Source organism: Pseudophryne corroboree, chromosome 8 (genome assembly GCF_028390025.1).
Source record: "Pseudophryne corroboree isolate aPseCor3 chromosome 8, aPseCor3.hap2, whole genome shotgun sequence".
NCBI lineage: Eukaryota > Metazoa > Chordata > Amphibia > Anura > Myobatrachidae > Pseudophryne > Pseudophryne corroboree.
In genome coordinates, this window is record NC_086451.1 from 9,001,226 (window position 1) to 9,027,110 (window position 25,885).

The window sequence follows — 25,885 nt, forward strand, 5'->3', positions numbered from 1 at the left end:
AGAACCACAGAAGTTGGTCCACAAGTTTTCACTTGCCAATGCAAACCAGTAATCCATTATTGACCACTATGAGTAGAGCGGCTCGAAAATTCACTGGAATTTCACCCGCTCAACAAACACACGTGCGGCACTACAACTGGGTTGCGGACCCCCGAATCGTACTAGCTGGCCCCACAATTCATGTTACTAAATAATTAAAATAGAGTTGTATTGGATTTGATCGCTGCAAAAAATGGAGGTCACAGCAACCAATAGACCCTAAGTGTCAATATGCCGGGTCACCGGCTGAGCTGGGAGTGGTAATGAGAATGCTGTATTTTCTTACAGGGCTTTACTGGAAAACAAGGACCGGAAGGACCCCAAGGACCTGTGGGCATGTATGTAAGTGTTTAGATTGTGATTCGTCACGGGATATTTTTCCTGGGGTGGGATTGCGGGTGTGTGGTCTCCATTGGGAAGACATACAGTATGGGTTGGGTAGGCCAATAAATCAACCAAACAAAATACATCCAAGCAGCCGCAGAACCTGATGTGGCCACCGGGTGGCAATCAAGAGCCAGTCCATTCACTCTGATCTATAGTGAGTTGTAGACTATTTCCGGGCAGGAATATTATACACTACACAAATATAAAGGATATACCACGGAATGCTCTATGTGACCATTTTATTAAGCCTGGGCTGGTTTCACTGGTTTCACTTGGTGTAGGGTGGCACGGCAAGCTGGCATCACTCGCCACTGCCACCAGCCCGTGCCAGGCTGTCTCCCTATCATAATGTGATCGGCATGGGGTGGAATTCCCTATGGCACTCGGGAGATACAAGTCCCAGCAAGTCCTATCTCGGCCTGCTTGGGCGTGTGGGCATACTAGAACTGCAAACGCCAGCCTAGAAGTTCACATAAAAACAAGGAGACGTCAAATAATGTTGGCATAATTTGCATTGAAATAAACATCAGGTTCCTCCTGTTCACCTCTATATTGTCCTGTCACCGGAAAATGCGGCATCCTTTAAATAGGGCCTATTTTTCCGGAGGCAGGATACGGTGCGTGTATGTGCTCAGTTATCAATACGCCAGCCTCAACATAGCCTCATATCAGGGACAGGAATGAGAAGTTGGGCTACAGAATATGAAGGGATGAGATTTGATTACTGATATTTTCCACCCTAGGGCTTCCCTGGTCCTTCTGGCGAGAGAGGACGGACAGGGCACATGGGCGAGAAGGTAAGGCTCTCTCTTCTGACCCTCTATGCCGGCCGCACACCCGGCGGATATGACTTGTGCAGAGATGATTGGCTAATATTGACATAGGAAGCCAAGTGTGCGACATACAGAGATACACCCCTGTGGTGTTAGTAGCTGAGAGACACAGCACGAAACCTCACACAGCGCGGATATTGCCTGTCACTATATATACTGTATGTAATCATAATAAGCATAAAGTATCATTATAAACATCTAATGTATTAATAGATGCAATGTAGATGGGATGTACTTAATATACCGGCGTTCAGAATCCCGACGCCAGAATACCGACCGACCCCCGCTATTCTCACTCAGGTGGTGGGTCCACGCCACCACCCGAGGGAGAATAGAACCCGTGGCATTTATTGAAATTACATATCTTTTGCCAGCAGTCATTAATTTACAGCGGCAATTCCAGTATTTAATTATATTATTATTTATTTTATTACCAGTTACTTATATAGCGCACACATATTCCGCAGCGCTTTACAGAGACTATTCAGCCATTCACATCAGTCCCTGCACCAGCTGAGCTTACAATCTATATTCCCTATCACATGTACCCGCAGACACATTCACGCTAAGGTTAATTTTTGTTGGGAGCCGATTAACCTACCAGTATATATTTGGATTGTGGGAGGAAACCGGAGTACCCGGAGGAAACCCACGCAAGTACGGGGAGAATATACAAACTCCACACAGTTAGGGCCATGGTAGGAATCAAACCCATGACCTCAGTGGTGTGAGGCAGCAATGCTAACCACTACACCGTCCGTGCTACCACGTTCCTAAATATGTCTCCCGTCAATGTGAAGTAACTGTACAATACATAACTAAAAAGCATTTTTTAACATGTTTTTGTCTCTGGGAGGGGGTGTTAATATACAAGAGCGTAGGTTATGATCAAATACAAAATAACTGTCCTGATGGGGATTGTAGTGCCCCATGGTTTGCCGAGAGAGGAGTTCACGTAACAGACTCGCTTTGCGTGGTCACGTCTGTGATTTGCAATAAACTGACGCGTTTCGCATGGAGTGCACACAGATGACGCATGAAGGGATTTTCAGCATTCATATCCCTGTGCAATATACGTCTCTTCTGCGTGTGAATTCCTTGTGCAACAGGCCCGTAGCAATGAGCCCAGCTGCCGGGTGCAGTCTAATCACATTGTCGCTGCGTTCCATTATAAATATAGTGATTACTTTGGGTTTCTAGCACCGCTGACAGGTTACACAGCTCAATTCATTATGCATAGAACAAAATAATGTGCACCTACCTGCAGCATGGGGTGCACCTACCTGCAAAATGAGGTACACCTACCTAAATGTGACATTCCCACCTCTGCTAGTGAGTGTAAATAATCCTGTCCCTGAAAACTGAATTTCCCTTTCTCCGATTGAGCATCTTGTCAGAGATCAGCGCGGTTTGTCAATTGTTTTATGTTTACCAAATCAATCTAGTCTCTTTCTACATTATTAGGGGGAGATGGGACCTCCTGGGATACCGGGACTGCCGGGAAAAGTCGGCCTAAAGGTATATGCACGTTAAATTGTCATCCATAATATAATGATGTACTATCAGAGACGGCCATTCAGTTACATTCAGGGGCCACAGTCTAACATCCCCTGATGCAGACACACCCCAGAAGCCAACTAGCCTGCCTGGTGTGTTGTGTACTGTGGGAGGAAGTATCCAGGGGAAACCCAACAGGGGGCACTAGGACCACGCAGTCCATGCAGTGGCCTGACATACAACTCCACTGGCCCTGCACTGACGGGCTGCCACAGGAACCGCTGGGCACAAGCCAATACGTGGCCCAAAAGCTGAGAAATAAAAATGCCTGAAAACACCACTATGAAATCAGGAGCAATAAGAATGTGAAATGATAAGTGACTGTATTTCTGTCCTATATCTATATGTATACATAGTACTGCATGTGATCATGGCAGACACTTAGGATATCACTAATGAAGGTCCCTATATCGTATTATTTAGGGACCGCCAGGACCGCAGGGGGAGAGAGGAACTCTCGGATCACAGGTAATAGTAATAATTACAATGTGCTACTAATGGTCACAGTGCTTCCAGTTATATATTATATCCCCTAAGAACTGTGTGACATATACCTCCTGTATGTAATCATATATATCAATATTAAACCTTACTTATATGCACTAGTAACATACTTGTATCATCGGCAAATCTCGGTGTTCCGCCAAATGATGTATCGCTGCTTCCTCATTGCACCTCATACACTGTCACAGTAATTGTCTCTGCACGTCGGTGTATATCAGGATGTGTATCTACTCTCCTTACTTATTTCTGTTCCCGATTTCCAGGGCCGTATGGGGGAGACGGGAGACCAGGGTATGCCGGGTCCACCGGTAAGTTCATAACACATAGCGAGGCTTCAGTGGCTTCATTACAACTGTATCATTGCTACTGCCGGTGTATCCATGTAACGTACTGTGTCATTGTTACTGCCGGTGTATACATCTAGTGTACTGTATCATTGTTACTGCCGGTGTATACATCTAGTGTACTGTATCATTGTTACTGTCAGTGTATACATCTAGTGTACTGTATTACTGTTACTGCCGGTATATCCATCTAGTGTACTGTATCATTGTTACTGCCGGTGTATACATCTAGTGTACTGTATCATTGTTACTGCCGGTGTATACATCTAGTGTACTGTATCATTGTTACTGCCGGTATATCCATCTAGTGTACTGTATTACTGTTACTGCCGGTATATCCATCTAGTGTACTGTATCATTGTTACTGCCGGTATATCCATCTAGTGTACTGTATTACTGTTACTGCCGGTATATCCATCTAGTGTACTGTATCATTGTTACTGTCAGTGTATCCATCTAGTGTACTGTATCACTGTTACTGCCGATATATCCATCTAGTGTACTGTATCATTGTTACTGTCAGTGTATCCATCTAGTGTACTGTATCACTGTTACTGCCGGTGTATACATCTAGTGTACTGTATCATTGTTACTGCCGGTGTATACATCTAGTGTACTGTATCATTGTTACTGTCAGTGTATACATCTAGTGTACTGTATTACTGTTACTGCTGGTATATACATCTAGTGTACTGTGTCATTGTTACTGCCGGTGTATACATCTAGTGTACTGTATCATTGTTACTGCCGGTGTATACATCTAGTGTACTGTATCATTGTTACTGCCGGTATATCCATCTAGTGTACTGTATTACTGTTACTGCCGGTATATCCATCTAGTGTACTGTATCATTGTTACTGCCGGTATATCCATCTAGTGTACTGTATTACTGTTACTGCCGGTATATCCATCTAGTGTACTGTATCATTGTTACTGTCAGTGTATCCATCTAGTGTACTGTATCACTGTTACTGCCGGTATATCTATCTAGTGTACTGTATCATTGTTATTGCTGGTATATACATCTAGTGTACTGTATCATTGTTACTGCCGGTATATCCATCTAGTGTACTGTATCATTGTTACTGTCAGTGTATCCATCTAGTGTACTGTATCATTGTTACTGCCGGTATATCCATCTAGTGTACTGTATCATTGTTACTGTCAGTGTATCCATCTAGTGTACTGTATCACTGTTACTGCCGGTATATCCATCTAGTGTACTGTATCACTGTTACTGCTGGTATATCTATCTAGTGTACTGTATCATTGTTACTGCTGGTATATACATCTAGTGTACTGTATCATTGTTACTGCTGATATATCCATCTAGTGTACTGTATCATTGTTACTGCCGGTGTATACATCTAGTGTACTGTATCACTGTTACTGCCGGTATATCCATCTAGTGTACTGTATCACTGTTACTGCCGGTATATCCATCTAGTGTACTGTATCATTGTTACTGTCAGTGTATCCATCTAGTGTACTGTATCACTGTTACTGCTGGTATATCTATCTAGTGTACTGTATCATTGTTACTGCTGGTATATACATCTAGTGTACTGTATCATTGTTACTGCTGGTATATCCATCTAGTGTACTGTATCATTGTTACTGTCAGTGTATCCATCTAGTGTACTGTATCACTGTTACTGCTGGTATATCTATCTAGTGTACTGTATCATTGTTACTGCTGGTATATCCATCTAGTGTACTGTATCACTGTTACTGCCGGTATATCCATCTAGTGTACTGTGTCATTGTTACTGTCAGTGTATCCATCTAGTGTACTGTATCACTGTTACTGCCGGTGTATCCATCTAGTGTACTGTACCATTGTTACTGTCAGTGTATCCATCTAGTGTACTGTAACATTGTTACTGCCGGTATATACATCTAGTGTACTGTATCATTGTTACTCCTGGTATATCTATCTAGTGTACTGTATCATTGTTACTGCTGGTATATACATCTAGTGTACTGTATCATTGTTACTGCTGATATATCCATCTAGTGTACTGTATCACTGTTACTGCCGGTATATCCATCTAGTGTACTGTATCATTGTTACTGTCAGTGTATCCATCTAGTGTACTGTAACATTGTTACTGCCGGTATATACATCTAGTGTACTGTATCATTGTTACTCCTGGTATATCTATCTAGTGTACTGTATCATTGTTACTGCTGGTATATACATCTAGTGTACTGTATCATTGTTACTGCTGATATATCCATCTAGTGTACTGTATCATTGTTACTGCCGGTGTATACATCTAGTGTACTGTATCACTGTTACTGCCGGTATATCCATCTAGTGTACTGTATCATTGTTACTGCCGGTATATACATCTAGTGTACTGTATCACTGTTACTGCCGGTATATCCATCTAGTGTACTGTATCATTGTTACTGTCAGTGTATCCATCTAGTGTACTGTATCACTGTTACTGCTGGTATATCTATATAGTGTACTGTATCACTGTTACTGCTGGTATATCTATCTAGTGTACTGTATCATTGTTACTGCTGGTATATACATCTAGTGTACTGTATCATTGTTACTGCTGGTATATCTATCTAGTGTACTGTATCGTTGTTACTGCTGGTATATCCATCTAGTGTACTGTATCATTGTTACTGTCAGTGTATCCATCTAGTGTACTGTATCACTGTTACTGCTGGTATATCTATCTAGTGTACTGTATCATTGTTACTGCTGGTATATCCATCTAGTGTACTGTATCACTGTTACTGCCGGTATATCCATCTAGTGTACTGTGTCATTGTTACTGTCAGTGTATCCATCTAGTGTACTGTATCATTGTTACTGCCGGTATATCCATCTAGTGTACTGTATCATTGTTACTGTCAGTGTATCCATCTAGTGTACTGTATCATTGTTACTACCGGTATATCCATCTAGTGTACTGTATCATTGTTACTGTCAGTGTATCCATCTAGTGTACTGTATCACTGTTACTGCCGGTATATCCATCTAGTGTACTGTATCACTGATACTGCTGGTATATCTATCTAGTGTACTGTATCATTGTTACTGCTGGTATATACATCTAGTGTACTGTATCATTGTTACTGCTGATATATCCATCTAGTGTACTGTATCATTGTTACTGTCAGTGTATCCATCTAGTGTACTGTATCATTGTTACTGCCGGTGTATACATCTAGTGTACTGTATCACTGTTACTGCCAGTATATCCATCTAGTGTACTGTATCATTGTTACTGCCGGTATATACATCTAGTGTACTGTATCACTGTTACTGCCGGTATATCCATCTAGTGTACTGTATCACTGTTACTGTCGGTATATACATCTAGCGTACTGTATCATTGTTACTGTCAGTGTAACCATCTAGTGTACTGTATCATTGTTACTGTCAGTGTATCCATCTAGTGTACTGTATCATTGTTACTGCCGGTATATCCATCTAGTGTACTGTACCATTGTTACTGCCGGTGTATCCATCTAGTGTACTGTATCACTGTTACTGTCGGTATATACATCTAGTGTACTGTATCATTGTTACTGTCAGTGTATCCATCTAGTGTACTGTATCACTGTTACTGCCGGTATATCCATCTAGTGTACTGTACCATTGTTACTGCCGGTATATCCATTTAGTGTACTGTATCATTGTTACTGCCGGTATATCCATCTAGTGTACTGTATCACTGTTACTGTCGGTATATACATCTAGTGTACTGTACCATTGTTACTGCCGGTATATCCATCTAGTGTACTGTATCACTGTTACTGTCGGTATATACATCTAGTGTACTGTATCATTGTTACTGTCAGTGTATACATCTAGTGTACTGTATCACTGTTACTGTCGGTATATACATCTAGTGTACTGTATCATTGTTACTGCTGGTATATACATCTAGTGTACTGTATCATTGTTACTGCCGGTATATCCATCTAGTGTACTGTATCATTGTTACTGCTGGTATATACATCTAGTGTACTGTATCATTGTTACTGCCGGTATATCCATCTAGTGTACTGTATCATTGTTACTGCTGGTATATCCATCTAGTGTACTGTATCATTGTTACTGTCAATGTATCCATCTAGTGTACTGTACCATTGTTATTGCCGGTGTATCCATCTAGTGTACTGTATCATTGCTACTGCCGGTATATCCATCTAGTGTACTGTATCACTGTTACTGTCAGTATATACATCTAGTGTACTGTATCATTGTTACTGCTGGTATATTTATCTAGTGTACTGTATCACTGTTACTGCTGGTATATCCATCTAGTGTACTGTATCACTGTTACTGCCGGTATATACATCAGGCGTACTGTATCATTGTTACTGCTGATATATCCATCTAGCGTACTGTATCATTGTTACTGCTGATATATCCATCTAGCGTACTGTATCATTGTTACTGTCAGTGTATCCATCTAGTGTACTGTATCATTGTTACTGTCAGTGTATCCATCTAGTGTACTGTGTCATTGTTACTGCCGGTGTATACATCTAGTGTACTGTATCACTGTTACTGCTGGTATATCTATCTAGTGTACTGTATCACTGTTACTGCTGGTATATCTATCTAGCGTACTGTATCAGTGTTACTGTCAGTGTATCCATCTAGTGTACTGTATCACTGTTACTGCCGGTATAGACATTGGGCGTACTGTATCATTGTTACTGCTGATATATCCATCTAGTGTACTGTATCATTGTTACTGCTGATATATACATCTAGCGTACTGTATCATTGTTACTGTAAGTGTATCCATCTAGTGTACTGTATCATTGTTACTGCCGATATATCCATCTAGTGTACTGTATCACTGTTACTGTCAGTGTATCAATCTAGTGTACTGTATCAGTGTTACTGCCGGTATATCCATCTAGCATACTGTATCATTGTTACTGTCAGTGTATCCATCTAGTGTACTGTATCACTGTTACTGCCGGTATATACATCGGGCGTACTGTATCATTGTTACTGCTGATATATCCATCTAGTGTACTGTATCATTGTTACTGCTGATATATCCATCTAGCGTACTGTATCATTGTTACTGTCAGTGTATCCATCTAGTGTACTGTATCACTGTTACTGCTGGTGTATCTATCTAGTGTACTGTATCATTGTTACTGCCGGTATATACATCTAGTGTACTGTATCACTGTTACTGCTGGTATATCTATCTAGTGTACTGTATAATTGTTACTGCTGGTATATACATCTAGCATACTGTATCATTGTTACTGTCAGTATATACATCTAGTGTACTGTATCATTGTTACTGTCAATGTATTCATCTAGTGTACTGTATCACTGTTACTGCTGGTATATCTATCTAGTGTACTGTATAATTGTTACTGCTGGTATATACATCTAGCGTACTGTATCATTGTTACTGTCAGTATATACATCTAGTGTACTGTATCATTGTTACTGCTGGTATATACATCTAGCGTACTGTATCATTGTTACTGTCAGTGTATCCATCTAGTGTACTGTACCATTGTTACTGCCGGTATATCCATCTAGTGTACTGTATCATTGTTACTGCCGGTGTATCCATGTAACGTACTGTATAATTGTTACTGTCAGTGTATCCATCTAGTGTACTGTATAATTGTTACTGCCGGTATATACATCTAGTGTACTGTATCATTGTTACTGCCGGTATATCCATCTAGCATACTGTATCATTGTTACTGTCAGTGTATCCATCTAGTGTACTGTATCACTGTTACTGCCGGTATATCCATCTAGTGTACTGTATCACTGTTACTGCCGGTATATCCATCTAGTGTACTGTATCACTGTTACTGTCAGTATATCCATCTAGTGTTCTGTACCATTGTTACTGCCGGTGTATCCATCTAGTATACTGTATAATTGTTACTGCCGGTATATACATCTAGTGTACTGTATTATTGTTACTGCTGGTATATCCATCTAGTGTACTGTATCATTGTTACTGTCAGTGTATCCATCTAGTGTACTGTATCATTGTTACTGCCGGTATATACATCGGGCGTACTGTATCATTGTTACTGCTGATATATCCATCTAGTGTACTGTATCATTGTGCTGATATATCCATCTAGCGTACTGTATCATTGCTACTGCCGGTGTATCCATCTAGTGTACTGTATCATTGTTACTGCCGATATATCCATCTAGCGTACTGTATCATTGTTACTGTCAGTGTATCCATCTAGTGTACTGTATCACTGTTACTGCTGGTATATCTATCTAGTGTACTGTATCATTGTTACTGCTGGTATATACATCTAGTGTACTGTATCATTGTTACTGCCGGTGTATCCATCTAGTGTACTGTGTCATTGTTACTGCCGGTATATACATCTAGTGTACTGTATCATTGTTACTGCCGGTATATCCATCTAGCGTACTGTATCATTGTTACTGTCAGTGTATTCATCTAGTGTACTGTACCATTGTTATTGTCAGTTTATCCATCTAGTGTACTGTATCACTGTTTCTGCCAGTGTATCCATCTAGCATACTGTATCATTGTTACTGTCAGTGTATCCATCTAGTGTACTGTATCATTGTTACTGCCGGTATATCCATCTAGTGTACTGTATCATTGTTACTGCCGATATATCCATCTAGCATACTGTACCATTGTTACTGCCGGTATATATATCGGGCGTACTGTATAATTGTTACTGCCAATATATCCATCTAGCGTACTGTATCATTGCTACTGCCGGTGTATCCATCTAGTGTACTGTATCATTGTTACTGCCGATATATCCATCTAGCGTACTGTATCATTGTTTCTGTCAGTGTATCCATCTAGTGTACTGTACCACTGTTACTGCTGGTATATCCATCTAGTGTACTGTATCATTGTTACTGCCGGTATATACATCTAGTGTACTGTATCATTGTTACTGTCGGTATATCCATTTAGCGTACTGTATCAGTGTTACTGCCGGTACAGCCATCTACCTGTATACTATTGGTCGCCACAATCATGTGATCTACAGGATAATGAGCCATGCACCTCGTTGCTACCAATGATACAGTCCTTCTATAACTAACAGAATTATTTCTCCCTTATTTAGGGCCCACCTGGCAATATAGGGCCTAATGGGCAACCTGGAAAGATGGGGGACCCTGGGGACCATGGGCCACCTGGAGAAGAAGGCACTATCGGCCCTTCAGGATACCCGGTAAGTGTTTTCCCACTAAATCACTTATGGTAGTGGACATCGTATGGTAACAACTCGCAGTCAGCTTCCATCTTTGTTTTGGGCAGTAACGGTAGCCTCTTAAACTGCCCAGTTCCATCACTGTGCGTGGGTGAGACGTACGTTTCACCTCAATGCGTTGTGAGGTTTGGTACAGTAAGGCTGCGTTTCGCTTCTGTTTCAGGGTCGAGAGGGACCAGCTGGGGTAGAAGGACCGCCTGGTGAGAAAGGAGACAAGGTGAGGATGTCTGAAGGAATGTCAGCTGCCACTGTTATGGAATGTTAACAACAGTTTAATAGTCAAAAAAATCAGATAAAAAAAAATATTATATATATATATTTATATTTATTTATTTTTTTCAATATTGCTGAGACGGCAGGTGCAGCTATAGCCGTGTGCGTTCCAGCAGTGATGAGGTTAATGTGTCCTTTCTGTTAGTCCCTCCCTAGAGGAGCTGGAAAAGTATGGCATGCCTAGTAAGGCGGTACTTTCCCCGTGGCCCTTTTGTGTGGGGGTCCCCAGGGAAACCCACCAGTTTGCAGCCACTCACCCTGTCGCTGACATTTGGAAGAGGAGAGAAATGGATGAAAATAAACCTGATGTGTACATCTCCTGGACCAGTCCCGGAGATGTGATGAAACACTGTATCAAAGATCAGTTATATCGTACACAACTGATAACTTCATTCTGGATGTGGGGACAACAAATGTCACTTTCTTTCTGTTTCAGGGTGCCATTGGGATAGTCGGTGACCAGGGCGTCCGTGGGCTGGATGGGGAGCAGGTAACCCCACGTTTATGCTAAATCTATGTATCCGGAGATGCTTGGTTGCGTTCATATACACAGAACCTACCTATTAGCTGAAGTTGTCCTGGTGAAAATAAGTGTAGTGTTACTAGAGTACTACTGGTTCCTGTGCATGGATTGCTCTGGATATATGTGGGTGTATATATAAATATATATATATATATATGTATATATATATATATATATATATATATACACACACACATATATCCAGTAGGGCCTGATTCAGATGCGTTCGCAGTGCCGACACAACAGCGAGGGAACTGCGATGCAATGCAAGTGAAGCTGCTGCCCAGAAAAGGGGATAGACGTCCACCGGAACCATCGCAAACTCATTCGCAACTGCGTACACATTCACATCCTGTACACAACAACGGGGAACATTGACTGCTAGGGCTGGCCTCAGGCTGCGCAGACCGGATATGGCAGTAGCGCTGTAGGAGCCATGTACATGTACGGCAGATACCCGCCCCGAAAGCCTTTGCTGCCGCTCCCCGTTACCACCACTCCCCATGAACTCCTCATTCACCCATATAGTAGCTGGGAACAGACGGTGCTGGATGATCAGACGGGGACTATAGGCAGCAAACATGGGGGCACAATGACAGCATTTTACTGAATATAACGTCATGTCTAAATGAGTGAAACATCCCATATACTGTACAAGGTATAAGGTAGCCTATATATGGGAGAAGAATGGCATCTCCTGACTGGAGTGGGGGGAGGGGAAGCTGTTAGATATTAACCCTTAAGGAAGAGAATGATTTTAACCACAGACAGATGTAAGGGGAGAATGAGATGTTTTGTCAGTTGTTGTTACTTTGTTACTCGGTGTAAAAAATACTGGGGTTCAGTGTATGGGTTTAGTAGGGTATGCCGGCAGCCGGGCTCCCGGCGGCCAGCATACCAGCGCCGGAATTCCGACTGCCGGCATACCGACAGCTGTGCGAGTGCTTATGAGCCCCTTGCGGGCACGGTGGCCACGCTATCTATTCTCCCTCCAGGGGGGACATGGACCCCCAAGAGGGAGAAAAGGTTTCGGTATGCCAGCTGTTGGGATTCCGGCTCCGGTATACTGTGCGCCGGGATCCTGACAGCTGGCAAACTGAAGACCACCCCAGTGTATAACTCTAGGTAATATATTATTTCCCATTCCCCTTGTCTCTCTCTCTCTCTCTCCCTCTCTGCAACTGTCTCTTATTTCTCTTTCTCCTCTATCTCAATATTTATCCCATCCTTTTCTCTCTCTCCAACCTATCTTTCTCCTCCCCTTCCTTTCTGTCTCTCTCCATTTTCTTCATTCTCTCTTTCCTTTCTCTCCCCCTTTCCTTATCTCTACCCCGTTCCTCCTTATCTCTTTCTTTCTGTCCTACCCAATTCCTCTCTCTCCCTCCCCTTCATTTCTTTTCTCCCTTCATTTCTCCCCCTTTCCTTTCTCTCTATCACCCTTTTCTCTGACGTCCTAGTGGATGCTGGGAACTCCGTAAGTACCATGGGGAATAGCGGCTCCGCAGGAGACTGGGCACAAAAGAAAAGCTTTAGGACTACCTGGTGTGCACTGGCTCCTCCCCCTATGACCCTCCTCCAAGCCTCAGTTAGATTTTTGTGCCCGACCGAGCTGGGTGCAATCTAGGGGGCTCTCCTGAGCTTCTTAGGAAAAGTTAGTTTTAGGTTTTTTATTTTCAGTGAGACCTGCTGGCAACAGGCTCACTGCATCGAGGGACTAAGGGGAGAAGAAGCGAACCTGCCTGCTTGCAGCCAGCTTGGGCTTCTTAGGCTACTGGACACCATTAGCTCCAGAGGGACCGAACACAGGCCCAGCCTCGGAGTCCGGTCCCAGAACCGCGCCGCCGGCCCCCTTACAGAGCCAGAAGCAAGAAGAAGTCTGGAAAATCGGCGGCAGAAGACATCAGTCTTCACCAAGGTAGCGCACAGCACTGCAGCTGTGCGCCATTGCTCCTCATGCACACCACACGCTCCGGTCACTGATGGGTGCAGGGCGCTGGGGGGGGGGGCCCTGAGCAGCCATATGAACACCTTGGCTGGCTAAAATACATCACATATAACCCCCAGGGCTATATGGATGTATATTAACCCCTGCCAGATTCCTGAAAAAAGCGGGAGAAAAGTCCGCCGAGAAGGGGGCGGAGCCTATCTCCTCAGCACACTGGCGCCATTTTCACTCACAGCTCCGCTGGAAGGACGTCTCCCTGACTCTCCCCTGCAGTCCTGCACTACAGAAAAGGGTAAAACAAGAGGGGGGGGCACTAATTAGGCGCAGTATAATATAAACAGCAGCTATAAGGGGAAAAACACTCTGTATAGTGTTATCCCAACATATATATAGCGCTCTGGTGTGTGCTGGCATACTCTCCCTCTGTCTCCCCAAAGGGCTAGTGGGGTCCTGTCCTCTATCAGAGCATTCCCTGTGTGTGTGCTGTATGTCGGTACGACTGTGTCGACATGTATGAGGAGGAAAATGATGTGGAGGCGGAGCAATTGCCTATAATCGAGATGTCACCCCTGAGTGACACCTGAGTGGATGGGCTTCTGGAAGGAATTACGTGAAAGTGTCAGCTCTTTACAAAAGACGGTTGATGACATGAGACAGCCGGCTACTCAGCTTGTGCCTGTCCAGGCGTCTCAAAGACCATCAGGGGCTCTAAAACGCCCGCTACCTCAGGTGGCAGATACAGACGCCGACACGGATACTGACTCCAGTGTCGACGATGAAGAGACGAATGTGACTTCCAGTAGGGCCACACGTTACATGATTGAGGCAATGAAAAATGTTTTACACATTTCTGATAGTACAAGTACCACTAAAAAGGGGTATTATGTTTGGTGAGAAAAAACTACCTGTAGTTTTTCCTGCATCTGAGGAATTAAATTAAGTGTGTGATGAAGCGTGGGTTTCTCCCGATAAAAAACTGATAATCCCTAAAAGGTTATTGGCATCGTACCCCTTCCCGCCAGAGGATAGGGCACGTTGGGAAACACCCCCTAGGGTGGATAAAGCGCTCACACGCTTGTCTAAACAGGTGGCACTACCCTCTCCTGATACGGCCGCCCTTAAGGAACCTGCTGACAGAAAGCAGGAGAATATCCTAAAATGTATATACACTCACACGGGTGTTATACTGCGACCAGCAATCGCCTCAGCCTGGATGTGCAGTGCTGGGGTGGCGTGGTCGGATTCCCTGACTGAAAATATTGATACCCTGGATAGGGACAGTATATTACTGACTATAGAGCATTTAAAAGATGCATTTTTATATATGCGTGATGCACAGAGGGATATTTGCCGACTGGCATCAAGAGTAAGTGCGCTGTCCATTTCTGCCAGTAGAGGGTTATGGACGCGGCAGTGGTCAGGTGATGCTGATTCCAAAAGGCATATGGAAGTATTGCCTTATAAAGGGGAGGAGTTATTTGGGGTAGGTCTATCGGACCTAGTGTCCACGGCAACTGCTGGGAAATCCACATTTTTACCCCAGGTAGCCTCTCAACATAAGAAGACGCCGTATTATCAGGCGCAGTCCTTTCGGCCCCATAAGGGCAAGCGGGCAAAAGGCTCCTCATTTCTGCCCCGTGGCAGAGGGAGAGGAAAAAGGCTGCAGCAAACAGCCAGTTCCCGGGAACAGAAGCCCTCTCCCGCTTCTGCCAAGTCCTCAGCATGACGCTGGGGCTCTACAAGCGGACTCAGGCACGGTGTGGGCCCGTCTCAAGAATTTCAGCGCGCAGTGGGCTCACTCACAAGTGGACCCCTGGATCCTTCAGGTGGTATCTCAGGGGTACAAATTGGAATTCGAGACGTCTCCCCCCCGCCGTTTCCTAAAGTCTGCCTTACCGACGTCTCCCTCCGACAGGGAGGCGGTATTGGAAGCCATTCACAAGCTGTATTCTCAGCAGGTGATAATCAAGGTACCCCTCCTGCAACAGGGAAAGGGGTATTATTCCACGCTGTTTGTGGTACCGAAGCCGGATGGCTCGGTGAGACCTATTTTAAATCTAAAATCTTTGAACACTTACATACAGAGGTTCAAATTCAAGATGGAGTCACTCAGAGCGGTGATCGCGAACCTGGAAGAAGGGGATTATATGGTGTCTCTGGACATCAAGGATGCTTACCTCCATGTCCCAATTTACCCTTCTCACCAAGGGTACCTCAGGTTTGTGGTACAGAACTGCCACTATCAGTTTCAGACGCTGCCGTTTGGATTGTCCACGGCGCCCCGGGTCTTTACCAAAGTAATGGCCGAAATTATGATACTCCTTCGAAGGAAAGGATTTTTAATTATCCCTTACCTGGACGATCTCCTGATAAGGGCAAGATCCGAGGAACAGTTGGTAGTCGGAGTAGCACTATCTCAAGTAGTGCTGCGGCAGCACGGTTGGATTCTCAATATCCCAAAATCGCAGCTGATCCCGACGACACGTCTTCTATTCCTAGGGATGATCCTGGACACAGTCCAGAAAAAGGTGTTTCTCCCGGAAGAGAAAGCCAGAGAGTTATCCGAGCTAGTCAGAAACCTCCTAAAACCAGGCCAAGTATCAGTGCATCAATGCACAAGGGTCCTGGGAAAAATGGTGGCTTCCTACGAAGCAATCCCATTCGGCAGATTCCACGCAAGAACATTCCAGTGGGACCTGCTGGACAAATGGTCCGGATCGCATCTTCAGATGCATCGGCGGATAACCCTGTCCCCAAGGACAAGGGTGTCTCTCCTGTGGTGGTTGCAGAGTGCTCATCTTCTAGAGTGCCGCAGATTCGGCATTCAGGACTGGGTCCTGGTGACCACAGATGCCAGCCTGCGAGGCTGGGGAGCAGTCACACAGGGAAGAAACTTCCAGGGCTTGTGGTCAAGCCTGGAGACATCACTTCACATAAATATCCTGGAGTTAAGAGCCATTTACAATGCTCTGAGCCAAGCAAGACCTCTGCTTCAAGGTCAGCCGGTGCTGATCCAGTCGGACAACATCACGGCAGTCGCCCACGTAAACAGACAGGGCGGCACAAGAAGCAGGAGGGCAATGGCAGAAGCTGCAAGGATTCTTCGCTGGGCGGAAAATCATGTGATAGCACTGTCAGCAGTGTTCATTCCGGGAGTGGACAACTGGGAAGCAGACTTCCTCAGCAGGCACGACCTCCACCCGGGAGAGTGGGGACTTCACCCAGAAGTCTTCCACATGATTGTAAACCGTTGGGAAAAACCAAAGGTGGACATGATGGCGTCCCGCCTCAACAAAAAACTGGACAGGTATTGCGCCAGGTCAAGGGACCCTCAAGCAATAGCTGTGGACGCTCTGGTAACACGGTGGGTGTACCAGTCAGTGTATGTGTTCCCTCCTCTGCCTCTCATACCCAAAGTGCTGAGGATTATACGGCGGGGAGGAGTAAGAACTATTCTCGTGGCTCCGGATTGGCCAAGAAGGACTTGGTACCCGGAACTTCAAGAAATGCTCACAGAGGACCCGTGGCCTCTACCTCTGAGAAGGGACCTGCTCCAGCAGGGACCCTGTCTGTTCCAAGACTTACCGCGGCTGCGTTTGACGGCATGGCGGTTGAACGCCGGATCCTAAAGGAAAAAGGCATTCCAGACGAAGTCATCCCTACTTTGATAAAAGCCAGAAAGGATGTAAGCGCAAAGCATTATCACCGCATCTGGCGGAAATATGTTGCGTGGTGCGAGGCCAAAAAGGCCCCGACGGAGGAATTTCAACTGGGTCGATTCCTGCATTTCCTGCAAGCAGGAGTGTCTATGGGCCTAAAATCAGGATCCATTAAGGTCCAGATTTCGGCCCTGTCGATTTTCTTTCAGAGAGAACTGGCTTCAGTGCCTGAAGTCCAGACGTTTGTTAAGGGAGTGCTACATATACAGCCTCCTTTTGTGCCTCCAGTGGCACCCTGGGATCTGAATGTTGTTTTGGGTTTCCTAAAATCACATTGGTTTGAACCACTCAACACTGTGGACTTAAAATATCTCACATGGAAAGTGGTCATGCTGTTGGCCCTGGCTTCAGCCAGGCGTGTGTCAGAATTGGCGGCTTTATCCTGTAAAAGCCCTTACCTGATTTTTTATACGGACAGGGCAGAATTGAGGACTCGTCCTCAATTTCTCCCAAAGGTGGTTTCAGCGTTTCATCTGAACCAGCCTATTGTGGTACCTGCGACTACTAAGGACTTGGAGGACTCCAAGTTGCTGGACGTTGTCAGGGCCCTGAAAATATATGTTTCCAGGACGGCTGGAGTCAGAAAATCTGACTCGCTATTTATCCTGTACGCACCCAACAAGCTGGGTGCTCCTGCTTCTAAGCAGACTATTGCTCGCTGGATTTGTAGTACAATTCAGCTTGCGCATTCTGTGGCAGGCCTGCCACAGCCAAAATCTGTAAAAGCCCACTCCACAAGGAAGGTGGGCTCATCTTGGGCGGCTGCCCGAGGGGTCTCGGCTTTACAACTTTGCCGAGCTGCTACTTGGTCAGGGTCAAATACTTTTGTGAAATTTTACAAATTTGACACTCTGGCTGAGGAGGACCTGGAGTTTTCTCACTCGGTGCTGCAGAGTCATCCGCACTCTCCCGCCCGTTTGGGAGCTTTGGTATAATCCCCATGGTCCTTACGGAGTTCCCAGCATCCACTAGGACGTCAGAGAAAATAAGAATTTACTTACCGATAATTCTATTTCTCGTAGTCCGTAGTGGATGCTGGGCGCCCATCCCAAGTGCGGATTATCTGCAATCCTTGTACATGGTTATTGTTAACAAATCGGGTTATTGTTGTTGTGAGCCATCTATCCAGAGGCTCCTCTGTTATCATGCTGTTAACTGGGTTCATATCACAAGTTGTACGGTGTGATTGGTGTGGCTGGTATGAGTCTTACCCGGGATTCAAAATCCTTCCTTATTGTGTATGCTCGTCCGGGCACAGTATCCTAACTGAGGCTTGGAGGAGGGTCATAGGGGGAGGAGCCAGTGCACACCAGGTAGTCCTAAAGCTTTTCTTTTGTGCCCAGTCTCCTGCGGAGCCGCTATTCCCCATGGTCCTTACGGAGTTCCCAGCATCCACTACGGACTACGAGAAATAGAATTATCGGTAAGTAAATTCTTATTTTCCTTTCTCTCTCCCCCCTTACTCTCTTTATTTCTCTCACCGACTTTGTTTCTCTCCCTCTTCCTTTCTTTTTCTACTTCCCTTTTCTCTCTCTTATGCTGCCCCCCCCCCTTTTGATTTCTCTTTCGTGCCCCTTCCTTTATTTATCTCCACTCCCTTCTTTCTTTATATATCTCTATCTATTCTTCCTTCCTTCCTTCCTTCCTTCCTTCCTTCCTTCCTTCCTTCCTTCCTTCCTTCCTTATTTCCTTCCTTCCTTCCTTCCTCCCTCCCTTCTTATCTTCCTTCCTTCCTTTCATTCTATCTTTCTTTCTTTCTTTTTTTCTCTGTCCTTCTTTCTTTCTCTCTGTTTGACTTCTCTCACTCTACACCCCAGGGTGAGCCAGGCACTACAGGGAAGGAAGGGCCAGTCGGGAGGAAAGGAGAGCAGGTCAGTATGTGTGTGATAATAAATGTGCACGTTATATGCATCATGCAATGGCTGAATGTAAGTCTGTAATACAAATGACTGTTCCAGTGAAATTCCCCCTGTTGCAGCCATGTGCCATGATATAAATCACCTGCGGCTCTCCAATTTTCCCCAGTTTGATTGATCAGAGATTATTTGTCCATCTTCATGAGCTGTACTGTGCGGTGTGTAAAGCAAAGACAGATGTATGATATAGGATCCTTACAGGGCAGTGCAGATGGTATAATGGTTAGCATTACTGCCTCACAGCACTGAGGTCATGGGTTCGATTCCCACCATGGCTTGCGTGGGTTTCCTCCGGGTACTCCGGTTTCCTCCCACAATCCAAAAATATACTGGCAGGTTAATTGGCTCCCAACAAAATTAACCCTAGTGTGAATGTGTGTGCAAATGTGTAAGTGAGATAGGGAATATAGATTGTTAGCTCCACTGGGGCAAAGACTGATGCGAATGGGCAAATATTCTCTGTAAAGTGCTGCGGAATATGAGTGCGCTATATACATAACTGGAAATAATAAAATAACAGGGCACAATCACATGTATCAGATGCACCATTACATTATCTTACACGTTTTCACAAATGCAGAAGAAACTTACATACTTGGTCTATATGAATCCTGCCAGAGTATGTTCTACAAACTACATTGTACCATAAAATTGTAATGTAAGAGCTCAGCATCTCCACCTGCTGGACACATGCGGAAATTGGTTATCTCTTCAATTGCGATAGATAGATAGATAGATAGATAGATAGATAGATAGATAGATAGATAGATAGATAGATAGATAGATAGATAAGATATGATATAGAGATAGTGTCTCAGCTTTAGGATTGACTGCATGTAATATGGTCCTGTTTATTCTTCTTTCAGGGAGATATTGGTGTTCCGGGAACGTCAGGTCCTGTGGGACCGATTGGTGACCCAGGGGAAAGAGGTCTCCAGGGTCTGCCAGGTCCTCCAGGAGAACCAGGCAAAGAGGTATTTGTTCTCACAGGCCATTATCATAGAGCGACTGCTGCATTTGCGTCCTCTGACCATCTCGCCGTTCTGTGTCTCTAGGGCGATGTGGGGGAAGTGGGAGACGTGGGAGGTCCTGGTCCTCCGGGAGAGAAGGTTAGACCCATAATCAGTGTTTTGTGCAATGAATTACCCCAGAATCTGCATTTTTAGCTGTAACTATTACGTCTGACACCAGGGAGAGCTGGGACCGTGCGGCAGCATCGGAAATCCTGGGCCGAGCGGTGATACGGGAGAGCGTGGAATTCGGGGCCCAAAGGGAGAGAGAGGACATGCAGGACACCAGGTGAGCATGCGAGAACGGGGCTCAGTACATAACCTGGGCAGCGCAGGAGATCTCACCTATGACCAAACGCTGATCAAACTCTACACAAGTGCTGCCCGGTGTGGGCACAGCCAACGTTCAGGTGGCCACCCCCTGTGTCCCTCCAGCAGTCCCTCACATACCCCTATGTGCCATCAGCAGGTGTGGATTTGGTGCTGGACCGCCAGCTGACTACATCAAGCATGCCGTGGAAAGACAGCACCGTTGTCATTTCGAATCTGGCGCCGTTTGCAAGCCAATCAGATCTCGCGGACCGGCAGTCAATCAGGAGCCACCACTGCAGCCGCCCCTGATTGGCTGCTGGTCCGTGAGTTCCGATTATCTTGCGACCAGCCCCAGGGTAAAAATAACAGCAGCGCTGTCCCTCACGTGGCTGTCTGCTGCATGCAAATCCACACTGCTGCCACCTCGTCGGCCCTGGCCGGAACAGCCCATCTGGCCATTTGCCAGACCTGCCAGATGGCTAGTGTGACCCTGGGTGTAATGAGTCGCTCCTTGCATCATGTCTCATGAAAGAAGAGCGCTATAGTAGGTTAGTAGGTTGGAGGAGCTTTTAAACTAGGAGCCTGGGGGGGAGGATTTAGCTAGAAACTACGGGTCATGCAGCGAGTATAGTAGGGATGGTGGTGGTGAGATAAATGGGGGTGGAGAAGGGGGGAGGGAAAGTGCAGCCGGTAAGGGTATTTACATGGGTTCTATTAAGGGTGTTAAGAAAGGTATTGCTAAAGCATTAAATAATAACAATTATGTGTCATCAGTACAGACTATAGAAAATGTTGTACGGGACTTAAGGGAAAATACTTATGTCAGGGCGGTGATTTTAGACGGGAACATTGGGTTGACCAAAGAGAAAAGTGTGGTGGGCAATACTAAGTACGGTCGGGTTGGAGAGGGCGCGAGAAGGACAGTCTGTATCAGTAACTCTACAGATGCACTAGTTAACCAGGATGGGAAATCTTTAGGAAAACAAACAAATAAAGGAACCGAGAAACTAAAATGTATGCTCGCAAATGCAAGAAGTCTAGCAGGTAAAACGGGGGAATTGGAATTGTTAGCATCAAAGGCTGAGTATGACATTATAGGTATTACGGAAACATGGTGGGACGACTCTCACGACTGGGTTGCTAACTTGGAGGGGTATTCTCTTTTTAGGAGGGACAGGGCTAACAAAAGAGGAGGAGGTGTATGTCTTTATGTTAAACCATCACTTAAACCATACCTAAAGGAGGTTATCTATGAGGAGACTGGTGATAATGTGGAGTCACTATGGGTTGAAATCTCAAGTGGGGGAATTGATGTAAAAAAACTAGTCATAGGCACGTGCTACAAACAGCCGGATATTAGCATACATGAGGAAGAACAACTATTGCAGCAAATCAAAACGGCTGCGGGATTGGGGGACATCCTTGTCATTGGGGATTTTAATTATATAAACTGGAGTAACGATTCATGTTCTAAAGCGAGGGGCAGCAGGGTCTTAAATACGTTTAGGGATCACTACTTGTCTCAATTAGTCGAGGACCCAACTAGGGGTAAAACTACCCTGGATCTAGTAATTACTAATAATGTGGACATTATATCAAACACTAAAGTTGGGGAGACTTTGGGTAACAGTGATCACTATATGATCACATTCGACATCAGTTTCAGGAAACATAGCTACAGGGGTTCCACCAAAACTTTTAACTTTAGGAAGGCTAATTTCAGTATGCCTAGATGTGCACTTAACGACATAGAGTGGGAGGTTCTGTTTAATTACAAGAACACTTCGGAAATGTGGGACGTTTTAAAATGGTTGCTGGATAGCAATATTCATAACTTTAGTCCCATGGGCAGTAAACGCAGGAGTATTAAACTCAAACCGATGTGGCTTAACAAGAAGGTTAAGGCAGAAATGGATTAAAAAAAGCAGGCTTTCAAAGCATTTAAATCTAATGGAGTCTTTCAAGTATTACAAGGAGTGTAATAAGAAATTCAAAAAAGCAATAAGAGCAGCTAAAATGGAAAATGAAAAGCAAATCGCTATAGAGAGTAAAACCAATCCTAAAAAGTTTTTTAAATACATAAACGGTAAAAGGTTAAAAAAGGAGAATATAGGTCCATTAAAAGATGAATTAAGAGAATTGATAAATGATGACGAAATAAAAGCGGAAATACTGAACAAATTCTTTTCATCTGTATTCACCAGAGAAGAACTGATGGTGGGAGTAGAGCATAACAATTGTGACAGTAATGATTCATGGTTAGATACTTGTTTAAGCTAAGATGTAGTCCGGGAGAGACTAAGCAAAATTAAGATTAATAAATCACCTGGTCCTGATGGACTTCACCCGAGGGTTCTTATGGAGCTTAGTTCACAACTAGCACGACCCCTAAGCTTGATTTTCAATAGTTCAATTAGATCAGGCATGGTACCGAAGGATTGGCGTATAGCTGAGGTAGTGCCATTATTTAAAAAGGGATCCAAAAATCTTCCGGGAAACTACAGACCAGTTAGTTTAACATCTATAGTGGGGAAAATATTGGAAGGAATTGTAAGGGACGTCATACAGGAGTATCTAAAGTCCGCTAGGATTATTAGCAAGAACCAGCATGGGTTTGTGAGGGACAGGTCATGTCAGACTAACTTAATTAGCTTCTACGAGGAAGTGAGCAATAATCTTGATCAAGGAAAAGCAGTGGATGTGGTCTTCCTAGATTGTGCAAAAGCCTTCGATACAGTTCCCTAACAGGAGACTGATGATCAAATTAAAGGAGATTGGCCTAGGAAAAACTATTTGCACATGGATATGCAGCTGGTTGGATAGCAGGGTACAGCGAGTAGTGGTCAACGGGAAGTCCTCAACCTGGTCCCCAGTAGTCAGCGGAATACCACAAGGGTCCGTACTCGGACCACTGCTGTTCAACATATTTATCAATGACCTAGAAATAGGCCTGGAAAGCACAGTGTCAATCTTTGCAGATGATACTAAACTGTGTAAGGTCATTAATTCAGAATTGGATGTGGAGTCCTTGCAGAATGATCTATCTAAACTTGAACTTTGGGCGTCTAAATGGAAAATGAGGTTCAATACAGACAAATGCAAGGTTATGCATTTTGGGACTAAAAACAAACTTGCATCCTACATATTAAATGGGGAACGCCTAGGGGAAACAGAGTTGGAAAAAGATTTGGGGGTATTCATTGATAATAGGCTTAATAACCGTACACAATGTCAAAACGCAGTAAAAAAGGCAAGTAAGGTGCTAGCGTGCATAAAAAGGGGAATTGAGACAAGGGACTCGGATGTAATCATGCCGCTGTATAAGGCATTGGTGCGTCCGCACCTGGAATATTGTGTTCCGCACCATTGTATAAAAAAGACATCAGTGAACTCGAAAGTGTACAAAGGCGAGCTACTGAATTGATTAAAGGCCTAGAGGGACTGGACTATAAGGAAAGACTTACTAGGCTGAATATGTATACACTAGAAAAGAGGCGCCTAAGAGGAGATATTATTAATATCTTCAAATATGTAAAGGGACATCACAAAGAGTTATCAGAGGAATTATTTATTAAAAGAACACAGTTTAGGACACATGGGCACTCGCTGCGACTGGAGGAAAGTTCCGAACGCAACGGAGGAAAAGGTTCTTCACTGTTAGGGCAATCAGGATGTGGAATTCCCTGCCAGGGAAGGTGGTAATGGCGGACTCTGTAATTGGATTTAAAAAAGGAATGGATAAATTTCTGAATGAAAAAGCTATCCAAGGTTATAATACTTAAAATATCAACGTGGTTAATCCGGGGGTAACATGAGTTATAGTAGCTAACTAGTCATAAAACATTATTCAGCAAGTATGTAGAATCATCACAACTTAAAACAGGTTGAACACGATGGGCAATTTGCCTCTATTCAACCTCAAATACTATGTTACTATATACAATGTAAAATCTATTATCTCACATCCCCCATTCAGACCCCGGCAGGGACATCTGCAGCGAGTCCTTCCCACATTTCTTAAGGTGACCAATGTTTTCCATTTTCCCAGGGGCAACCTGGTCTGATTGGAGCTGCAGGAACTCACGGACCCCTCGGAGAAATGGTGTGTTACCAAACAGCACTTACAGTATATGGTAATATACTGTACACATACAGTATATACTGTAGATATATGATTGTGGAGACTGAGATTCCTCGCTATGGTTGATTGCAGGGGACCTCCGGGGACATGGGAGCACCAGGTGTCAATGGACCTCCAGGGTTGAAGGTAATTCTTTGGGTGACTCTTGTCGAGCTCCCGGTTGAGTCTCTGTATCCATAACACACTAGCTGCACGATGCTCCTCTCATTGCAGGGTGACATCGGCCAGCCAGGCGACATTGGCGATCCCGGATCCCGAGGAGGATCGGTAGGTGTAGAACGTGTGTGCGTGTTGAGTGGACGATATGACATTGCATGTGACTTATTGGCAAGATGACTGTAGTACTGAAGGGCTGAAGTCTGATAATCTAGGTCAGTAATTGCTTTCTGTTGTCAGGGTCCACAGGGTGCGAAGGGAGAAAAGGGGGAGCAAGGCCACAGCGGAGCCCTGGTAAGCGGGGTACGGGGATCGGGCCAATGATGTGAGAGAAGGGTGAGCGGTCTTCTCTAATTGTGTACGATGTCCTGCAGGGTCCACCCGGTCCGCCAGGTAGTAAAGGTTCCCAAGGGCTGCCTGGCCTCTCTGGTCCTGAAGGCCACAAGGGCGTCACAGGCAGTGGAGGAGTTCAGGGGATTCAGGTACGAGCCCGTTCCATGTCCTATATGAGTGGCGTGTTATGGGACAAAGGTAATGTCCCTTATGTCATAGGGTAACAATCACAGATCATATACTCCTGTACAGGGGCCACCAGGGGCTGCCGGTGAGACTGGACCAGCGGGGACCCCTGGAAGAGAGGTAAGGACGCGGCGTTGCCCCCATGATAAACTCTTCCCAAGTGTACCCCGCACTGCCCTTTTGAAATGCATTCTGCAGGTGGTAATTTTGTATCTATGTGGGACATTTACTAAGAAGTGATAAGAGCGGAGAAGTGAGCCAGTGGAGAAGTTGCCCCATCAACCAATCAGCAGCTCTGTATAATTTTATAGTATGCAAATTATAGATGTTACTTCAGTGCTGATTGGTTGCCATGGGCACATCTCCACTGGCTCACTTCTCTGCTCTTATCACTGCTTAGTAAATGTCCCCCTATATTACTGTTTTTATGCCGTCTAGGGCCCTGATTCAGA

The 25,885-nt window shown here is 44.7% G+C and overlaps 1 protein-coding gene across 1 annotated transcript in view; it reads left to right on the forward strand.

Moving 5' to 3' along the window:
• The window catches only part of LOC134948044 (collagen alpha-1(I) chain-like), a 327,117-nt gene that overhangs the window by 260,754 nt on the left and 40,478 nt on the right, over positions 1–25,885 (forward strand). Inside the window, exons 34-51 of the mRNA XM_063935802.1 lie at positions 328–381; positions 1,170–1,223; positions 2,724–2,777; positions 3,240–3,284; positions 3,584–3,628; positions 10,773–10,880; positions 11,083–11,136; positions 11,629–11,682; positions 19,197–19,250; positions 20,162–20,269; positions 20,351–20,404; positions 20,487–20,594; positions 24,666–24,719; positions 24,831–24,884; positions 24,972–25,025; positions 25,155–25,208; positions 25,289–25,396; positions 25,500–25,553. Coding sequence (XP_063791872.1) covers positions 328–381; positions 1,170–1,223; positions 2,724–2,777; positions 3,240–3,284; positions 3,584–3,628; positions 10,773–10,880; positions 11,083–11,136; positions 11,629–11,682; positions 19,197–19,250; positions 20,162–20,269; positions 20,351–20,404; positions 20,487–20,594; positions 24,666–24,719; positions 24,831–24,884; positions 24,972–25,025; positions 25,155–25,208; positions 25,289–25,396; positions 25,500–25,553 — 1,170 coding nt within the window. The remainder of the gene's footprint in view (positions 1–327; positions 382–1,169; positions 1,224–2,723; positions 2,778–3,239; positions 3,285–3,583; positions 3,629–10,772; positions 10,881–11,082; positions 11,137–11,628; positions 11,683–19,196; positions 19,251–20,161; positions 20,270–20,350; positions 20,405–20,486; positions 20,595–24,665; positions 24,720–24,830; positions 24,885–24,971; positions 25,026–25,154; positions 25,209–25,288; positions 25,397–25,499; positions 25,554–25,885) is intronic.